Raw genomic sequence first — 9,465 nt, 5'->3', positions numbered from 1 at the left:
TTTAGAGAATATTTACATAATTTAAAAATATTTCAAGAGGTATCGTAAAATGTTAAAAACATCTGAAAGATTTTAAGGCAATTTTAAAAATTTTTGAATATTTTTTACAATTTAGGTATAATTTGAGTCTCATTAAACAATATTTGGGAAATTTAGAAGTTTTGAAGAAATTAAAAATATTTCCAATTTTTAAAAGATTTTCGAAAGTTTAAAAAATATTGGGAAGGGATACAAAATTTTTAGATTGATCCAGAATTCTCGTGATATTTATTTAAATAACACGTTCGTTCCCCAAAACTGCTCCGACCCAGGTTGCTGATCAATCTCTCTCGAAATCACTCTACTGACATTCTTTTTATTAACTATTTGTTGCTATATTTTTATGTCTTGGCATACTTCTCTAGCTTCTTTTATGTCCATGCATTTTTTCATGCAGGCTCTCGTGTTTTTGTGTCTACTTTTTTCTCTTCTATCTAGGGTCTCATTCACACATTCTAACCATTCTCTTTGCGGTCTGCCTCTGGGCATGCTGCCATTTACTTTACCTTGATACACTTGTTTCGCTAGTCGTTCATTTGGCATTCATATTCCAAGAGTATTAAAACAATAAACAGTATTTTAATGACAGTCCACCTTCTCAATGATGCCGCTCTCAATAGTGCCGTTACTTATAATCTAAGCTCGAGCTCTACCCCCACTCTTGCGCTTTCCCCTGCTCCCCCAAAGTTCGGATCCGACTTTCTCTGCATTACTCATTTTTAGCAATTTTACCCCCCCCCCACTCATTTCTGACAACCATTGATTTATTTATGAGCCACCCCCCTCCCACACAGAAGTCTTTCGGTGAATCCCATTTTTGATTAAAAAAACTTTAATGATAAAAAACCAAACTTTTTACCATATATAAAATTATGAATTTTCTATACGATACCGTTGAATTATCAAATGGAAATACGTCATTTTGATTTAAAAATTAATTTTATACCGAAAAATCCGCCCGCTTCGCGAAGAAAGTCTGATAGCGCGCTGTGCATTCAGCTCGGTTCACTCGCAAGTTTGAACGCGCCTAGGGCGCGCGACTATGATAATTTAAGCAAAATTCATAATTGGTTGATTAATCGTATAATTGTTCAAAAACAAATTTAATGAACAAATACATTATTCGGGCATTTGTCAGCAGAAAAATTCGGGGTTTTCAATGTTAGTATTTTCAGTTGGGAACTTTATTAGAATTTTAGCAAAATTTATAATTAGTTGATAAATTTTATTATTCATTTAAACGAATTGAATCAACAAATGCATTAATCAGACATTTGTCTACAGAAAAATTCGTTTTTTTTTTCTATGACAACTTTTTAAATTAGGATATAGAAAAAAAATTTTGTTAATCGACAGATGCCCGTGAATAATGCATTTATTTATTGAATTTGTTTTTAAAAAAGTATAAAATCTATAGACCGATTAAGAATTTTTCTGAAATCATCATGAAGTTCCCCATCAAAAATACTAAAATCGAAACAAATGAACTGTTCCGTTCACAGATGCCCGAATAATGCATTTGCTAGTTCAATTTGTTTTTAAAAATTATAAAATTTATCAACTCATCATGAATGTTGCCGAATTTATTATGAAGATCTGAATTGAAAGTCTGACATCGAAACCAAATATAATTTTTCCGTCGATATATGCTCCACTAAAGCATTTGTTTAGTATATTTGTTCAAAAAAATCACAAAATTGATAAAAAAATTATAAATTTTGCTGTAGTTTTCATGAACTTCCTAATGAAAAAAGTTGACAGAAAAAAACGAGTTTTTCTGAAGACAAATACCTGATTAATGCATTTGTTGATTAAATTTGTTTGAAGAAATCATAAAATTTATTAACTTATTATTAATGTTGCTGAAATTGTCACTACTGTAACTCTATGCAAAAAAAGCGAGTTCAACCATTTTTCTGTTATTGTCGAGCACCGGGAACGTCCAATAGAAGAAATGTCCATTTTTGTCGTCATATTTGTTTATTTATAAAAAAATTAAAAACCTAATTCAAAATCTAGGCCTAATAACTCTCTTAGAAATCTTATTCAAATTTTTTTGTCCAAATCGGTGAATATTTATGGACAGTACGTTATTGTGAACCAAAAAAGCCATTCTTCCTACTTTGCGGCCCTCCTTTAGTTGCGGAACCAAAAACATTGATATATATTTTGTTTTGAAAATACATTTACATAATTAAGAATCTTTGAAATACTGTGCAATAGATAAATGAAAAAATGTAATTTTTTATTTTCCATTATTTTTTTATGCTGTCAAAATTTGAATTTTCGATTTTTCAAGAAAATTCAAAAAGTCGTTATGATAATCTTGTAGGGCATTCAAAAAGAAACATTTTCCTTTTTCTTTTTTTCATATCGTGCGTTATTTGGCATAAATTGTTGATTTTCGTGTGTTTCTGGCAATTTTGTAAATGTTGTAATTCTAGTAAATTTTTGTTTGATAAAAAAGTAATTGGGATAAATTGTACGTCTGTTTGAATATTATGAATATCGGTACGGAAAATTTCTTAATCTTGAAAAAAGTGGTATAAAAAAATTTCAAAATACGCTCACTATTTGAATTTATATCCAAAATGGATAGCTAAAGAACTTGACCATTATTTTAGGACACTAAAAGAGTATGCCAAAGACCAATTAAATCTGTCAATTCTTTCGAAAGTTATCGTGCTAGAAAACTAAAAATATACAGACACACAGACATATTCGTAAAAACCTGTTTTTCGGATTCAGTGGGTCTCAAAACCTCGACATTTGACAAAAACTGGGGGTCCAATTTTACTCAAATCTAATACCTTCTCTAATGAGAATGTGAAAAGATGAAATTTTAAACCAAAAGATAAATTTGATACGAAAAAAGACGAATTTTGAATAAACTTCAAGAATCCTCAACCAAAAAGTCGAATTTTCAACTAAAAACATACGAACGAGACATTAACGCCAGCGCGGCACTATTGAGAAAGGGCTTCTGAAATTCGTGCGCGTTTGAGAGCGTGGCAGTGGTGGGGAACTCTATTCCGAGAAATGTTATTTCCCTAAAAACCCGATCGCGGCCCTATTCAGAAGGTGGACTGTATTTAGGTTTTGTATTAATAAATTAATAGCAATTAATACTAATTACTTTTTTAGTTATTGAAAGACTTTTACATTTCATTGAAAGAAAAAAATAGATTTATGGACATAATATTTTTTTACTACTTACCATAGTTAGCAATGAGTTATTTATTTAACAAATTAATTATTAAAAGTGAAATTAATTTTCATCATTATTTTTTTTTCAAGTCACTTTTATTATGACCGTTCTGATTTTTTCAATATTTTCGATCCAATTTGATCGGAAGTTTGACATGAGACGATATAATTGGTAATAAACAAATGCACAAGAAGTTGTTTTCGGAATATGTTTCGAAAACGAAAGAGAATGATAAAAATATTTGAATTTCTCGTGTCGAAATGCAGCACTAACCGCGACAACGCATCTTCTCGTTCATCGCAGCTTATTCAGCAATTTCTGGTGAAACGCCAGAAATTGCAGAAATATCTTCCACAACTCCGGCAGTCCCTATACAGCTCTTACCTCGCTCTCTGTAATGTCTGTCTTTGACCATAATTAACCCTTACTTCTGGTACACATACTTCACTTTAAATAATAAGGCGTGAAAATGCAAGTTAAATATCTCCAACATAACCCACTCTTTCCTACTTCTCGAGCAAGACTTTTTGCAACAATTTCAAAGAGGACTTTACATTTGATTTAATCTAATCTCACCTATGTATTCATTGCAGGTGATCTGCACTCGTTTTTCAGGCCATTCACCGGCGTCAATGGCAGCTTTCATCCCCATCACTGCGATTCGCGTCAGGTCATAATAGAAGGCAGAGCTTATCAGTGGCTTGGGTAAGAGTCCTTTTGTCGTCAGTTCAGCCAGTTGTTGCTCATTCTGAAGCTGTGGCTTTATCAGCATCATAGAGACGTTCTTACATTCGCAATGAGGTGTGAACTCATCCAGCGTGATCATGTACCAGGAATAGAATCTTCCGGTGTAATTCATCGTTTCTGCGACTTCCAGTGCCATCGAGATAGTTTCCTCGTTCCCCAGGATGAAGAAGTGCACAATGTCGAGATCTCGAAGCCTTGTTATCTGGTCCGTTGCTTTTTCTAGGGTCTCTTCAATATCCACCATCACGTGCCGAGTTGGTACATTCAAAAGAAGACTCTTGTATTTGTGGTCCATTGCAAAATCGCCATTGAAGAGGATCATTGCGTTGCTTACGTTCGTTGATAAGCAGAGTTGTCTGACAATTTCTGGAGCCAAATCTGCTGGAGGCATCACTTGAATTAGGTACCCTAACTGATCATCGGTTAGGTCCCTCCATCGTCTGGAATTTAAGGAAATTTTTTGTTTATCCTTTAAGGAAAAAGGATGATGGATAAGGGGGGGGGGGTCAAAAATTACGCAACAGTATTTTGAAGACTATTTCCACCGTTCCCCTTCTTTGTCACAGATTATTAGGCTACCATTAACCCTTCAGGGCCACGACACAAATATGAAGACACATCACCTCTTTCAGATCAACATTTTTTCTTTGATTTCGTTTTTTAAATGTCCAGAAGAAAAGACAAAATATAATAAGATAATGTTTGAACAGAATTCACAGCTCAAAATGGGAAATTAAAATTTGTTTTGAATAAGAATTTTCATAATTAAAGTTAATTTTTCTTTAAGTGAAGTTTAGTTCAAGGGGAATTAATAGAGGAATAAATTATTTTAAATAAAATTGATATACAGGTACCATATTTTATTCACAATCAGTATGAAACAATTGAAATTTTAAGTAAAGATATATTGTATTTTCAACAAAATAGTTGAGTTTTCATGTAAATCGTTAAATCTTCAAGTCAAAAGACGAAATTTTAAAAAGGTAGATACATTTTCCACCAAGTATGACAACATTAAGCCGAGATCTTTTAAAGAAAAAATATGAATTTTTAATCCGAAAATGATGAACTTTCAATCCAAAAAGATAAATTTTTAAAGAAATAGTTCAATTTTTAATAATAAAATTCCTATCAACAAAAGAATTCCACTAAATAATTGAATTTTTAGCCAAATCTGTAGTTTAAATCTCGAAACAAACAAAAAGTATTTTCTATCCATTAAGACAAATGTTAAAAACCAGTTAATTTTTCAAGGAAGTAATTAAACTTAAATGAAAATTAAATATTGAAAAACATAATAAAGTTAAAAATTTAATTGAATTTTCGACAAAAACGATAAATCTCAAAAAAATGCACTCTGAATGAAGAATTTACACTTTCAATGAAGTAGTTGAAGTTTTAATAGAAAACATTAATTTTATACCGAAAAAGTCGAATTTACAACAAAAAACATAAGTTTTTATCTACTTTGGTGAATTTTCAAATAAGAATGATTAATTCTCATCAAATTTTAAATAAAAAAATAATTAATTTTCAACAATATAGTTAATTTATTAGCCAATAAAATAAATATTAAACAAAGCTGTATACATTTCAAGCAAGTAGTTGAAGTTCTAACCTAAACAGATGAAGTCTGAAATAATAATATTATAGTAGACTTTTTAATTAAAAAGAATTAACACTTAACGGAAAATATTTGGATTTTCTTATTCGGCTCTATTAATTTCGTGTTTAAATGAAAAAAAAGAGAAAAAGGGGAATAAGAAGAATTTTCTGGAAAAGGGAGTGAAAAAGAGTAATTTAAACAAAACTCTTAAAAAGAGAATAGGAGAAGAAGTGAAAAGTCTGTAGTTAGATGCTTTATTTGTAAAATAACAAAAAATAATTAAATTTTATTCGTTTATTATTTTCAAAAAATTTTCATTTATATTTGTATTTTGCATGTGTGATGTCACATTCTATGTAGCCCCTCTCCCTCATGTCAAAATCGCTACAAAGCCGGTCACCCTCCCACAATCTTAAAAATGTGACATACTTTTTAAACGACCTTGAAGTATAGTGAGCTAAAAAAAAATACAATTATAAAAATTAATAAAAATATTCGAAAACGTAATGTATTAGGACCACAGAAAAGGCGATTTATGAATGTCTTTAATTTAAGCGTTAGCAAAATGTGCTTTAATGTAACTGTGTACTTTCAGCACCTGTTGCACATTATATTTTTTATATAGAATGCAAGAAATTTTCGATTTCACATACAATAAAAACAAATTCTTCGTAAATTTGTGGCAATTTTTGGATACTTATGGTTAAATTACTAAAATGTACTGAAAGTTTTCGGACATTTTTGGTGAATTTGTATATTACCATCATTTTCAAAAATTTACGGTATCTAAAGCTTTTTAAAAGAAATCTAAAAATGTAGAACTTCCCGCACGCAATATATGCTTCGAAAAAAGAAACTTTTCTTGCTTGCGTTACAAAAATAATTTTTTGGAGTTTTGAGTTTTTTTTTGATAAAAATTCATTTAAAAAATGTGTGCGTCTCGGGACGCTACGGTAAAAGTAAAACTTCGAAAGAGTGTGTAAGTGGAATGAATTCATGGAATTCAAGGAATTCACGAAATTCAAGGAATTTACGAAATTCAAGGAATTCACGAAATTCAAGGACTTCACGAAATTTAAGGCATTTATAGAATTCAAGGAATTTATGAAATTCAAGGAATTCATGGAATTCCACAATTTGAATGAACCCTATGGAAAAATTGAATTTCATGAATTCCATAAGTTCCATCAATTCTTTGAAGTCCATGAATTCCTTGAATTGCATGAATTCTGCGATTTCCGTGAATACCTTGTATTTCAGGAATTCAATGAATACCTTGAATTTCAGGAATTCAATGAATATCTTGAATTTCAGGAATTCAATGAATATTTTGAATTTCAAGAATTCAATGAATTCCACCAATTACTTGAATTCGTTAGATTCCATGAAATTTCATGAATTCCACGAATTCCAAGAATTCAATTAATTTCTTGAATGCCATGATGACTTGCATGAATTCTTTTAATTCTGTACATTCCATGAAGTCAGTGAATTTCATGAATCCCTTAAAATTAATGAATTCTACGACATGAATTCCATCAATACCTTGAATTCTGTGGATTCCGCGAATTCTTTGAATTCCATGCATTCCTTGAATTCTGTGAATTCTATGAATGAGGGCAGAGTAGGCGTCGAGAAAGCATGGTGAGTGTAATAGAAAAAAGAAGGGAGAGGTAATGGAAATAATGATAAGTAGTAATGGGAGAAAAGGGCAAGGTGGGGGTGTGTAAAAGTAGAATGAGAGCGAGAGGATAGAGTGGCAGAGTAGACGAGTAGCGTAGTATACTTAGTAATGGGGGAAAAGTGGGTGGTGGTGGTGGGGGGGGGGGGGGGGGGGGGGGGGGGGGGGGGGGGGGGGGGGGGGGGGGATTGGACAAGCAAAAGATGAGGTCAGCGAGAAAATTAGGTGTGAAAAACGAAAGAGTGGGTTTGATGAGAGTGAGAGGAAAACGTAAGTGATTATAGGAGAAGAGGAGTTATGCGGGCTTAGGGCAGAGTTGGGGTCGAGTAAACGCAGTGGATAAAGGAAGAAAGGAAAGACGTAAAAGAAAGAATAATTAGTGGTAATGGGAGAAAGGGATAAGGGAGGTGTTTAATAAGAGTAAAATGAGAGCGAGAGGATAAAGATCCGGAGGAGGTAAGTAAATGAGCATAGCCATAAATAGGAGAAAAGTAAGAGTCGAAGAGTAAGAGGGTTTGATATGAGTGAGCAAAGAGAAAGGATGAATGCTGATAAGTGGTGAGAGGTAAATAAGAAGGAAGACGTGTAAAGAGAAGGAGATGAGTTGGCACAGCGTGATAAGTATAGTAGGAAATGAAGAGAGAAAGAGGTGAAAAGAAATATATTGAGGGCTGAGGGGATGAACGGGAATTTTAAATGATGAGGGTTGGAGTGGATGAAAGCGGGATGATCGAGATGATAGAAAGGTAGAGGGGGCGAGTAGAGAAGGTATAGCGGTAGATGGGAGAAATTGAGTGATGAAAGACCAGTAGTTTATAAGATGGGAGTGGTAGATAAAATTATAGAGGGTTGTAGGGAAGAGAAAAGATGAAGAGAGCCTAATAAGTACAATAGGGAAAGGGAGAAGACAGATACGTAAAAATAAGAATGATGAGTGCCAAGGGAAAGGACGGGAAAGATTTTTCAAAGTATAAGAGCCAATAGAAAGAGGGGTGTTGATAAGAGAAGGGTCGGAGTTATACAAAAGAGGAGAGAAGGAGTAGAGTGGGGGAGAGGTATAAAGAGGTGGTATAAAGAGGTGTATAAAGAGGTGATATAAAGAGGTGTATAAAGAGGTGGGTGTAAAAATGAATTGGTGAAGAGTCTGAATGTTGATTGGGCAAGAAAGGGTGTGTATATATCAAAGGGCTAAGCAGTTGGTGTAGTATCGAAAGAGGACTAAATTTGAATCAATAATTTCTATCTTTTTGTTGACGTTTCCTAAATCACAAATGATCTTATAAATAATGAAAACTCTAGAAAGATTTTAATTAAATAATTTCCTGAAATTCTTAAGTCTCGCTCCCCGCGAATATTTAAAAAAAATGTTTCTTTTTCTTCACGGATGTTTTTAACGAAAGCTTTGCGCTCGAGCAGTTATTAAATGGGTCTTTGGTAAAGGTATTTCAAAACCGCATGATTCCTTTGTGTACAATGTGCAAAATGAGGAAAGGGTGGCTGAATAAAAGACAAAAGCGCTGCAAAAAATTGTAGAATGTAGAATAATATCTTGACTTCAAAGTAGCTGAAAAGAGAGACACACAAAGATGCAAAAAATCATGCGCTTTGTTGCACATGAAAAAGGCTACTTTCTTATTTTTAATAATTTTTTTTTTAAGTGAACATACCTGAGATCACCTTCCTGGCCAAATTCTCCAGAGACAGTTGGCAATCCGAGAGCAGCAGTGACAGCATTGACAGTTTCAGTTGCCAATCCTGAAGTGGTAGTGTCAAGGACCAAATCTGGAATTTTTGATCCTTGAAGAGCAGATTCCCATGTGTTACACATTCGTGCGAGGGATTCCTCAGGATCTGAACTGTTTATCTGAACCACATATATTTCTCCAAGATAGTCAGGATGCTTGTCCTTCAGTATTTTCAGAGAATTCGTCACGCTTTTATTAGCTATGTCATTTTCCTCATCATTGATGATTACTTTAAAAAAACAAGATAACATTTTTATTTATTTCTTATTTAATTATTTTATATTTTTAATCTTTTGTTCATGATTTAAATTTTAAGTTTGACCAGACATTTATTCACAGGATGGGCTGTTTAATGAAGAAGAAAATTCACAATTATTTCCGGTTTCGAAAAAATTGTTTACGGTCATTGAAATTTAAATAAAAAAATTCGAATTCTCAA

General features: G+C 32.6%; 1 protein-coding gene across 1 annotated transcript in view; it reads right to left on the bottom strand.

The window, feature by feature from the left end:
• The window catches only part of LOC117174457 (ionotropic receptor 25a), a 66,802-nt gene extending 57,555 nt beyond the window's left edge, over positions 1 to 9,247 (bottom strand). The window contains exons 1-2 of the mRNA XM_033363600.1: positions 8,949 to 9,247; positions 3,824 to 4,434 (exon numbers count right to left, since the gene is read on the bottom strand). Coding sequence (XP_033219491.1) covers positions 3,824 to 4,434; positions 8,949 to 9,109 — 772 coding nt within the window. The 5' untranslated portion in view covers positions 9,110 to 9,247. The remainder of the gene's footprint in view (positions 1 to 3,823; positions 4,435 to 8,948) is intronic.
• Between the last annotated feature and the right edge of the window lie 218 nt (positions 9,248 to 9,465).

The sequence above is a fragment of the Belonocnema kinseyi genome, chromosome 6 (assembly GCF_010883055.1).
Source record: "Belonocnema kinseyi isolate 2016_QV_RU_SX_M_011 chromosome 6, B_treatae_v1, whole genome shotgun sequence".
NCBI classification, from domain to species: Eukaryota; Metazoa; Arthropoda; class Insecta; order Hymenoptera; family Cynipidae; genus Belonocnema; species Belonocnema kinseyi.
Note: the sequence above shows the minus strand (reverse complement) of the source record. Positions and strands in the feature narration are given on the sequence as shown.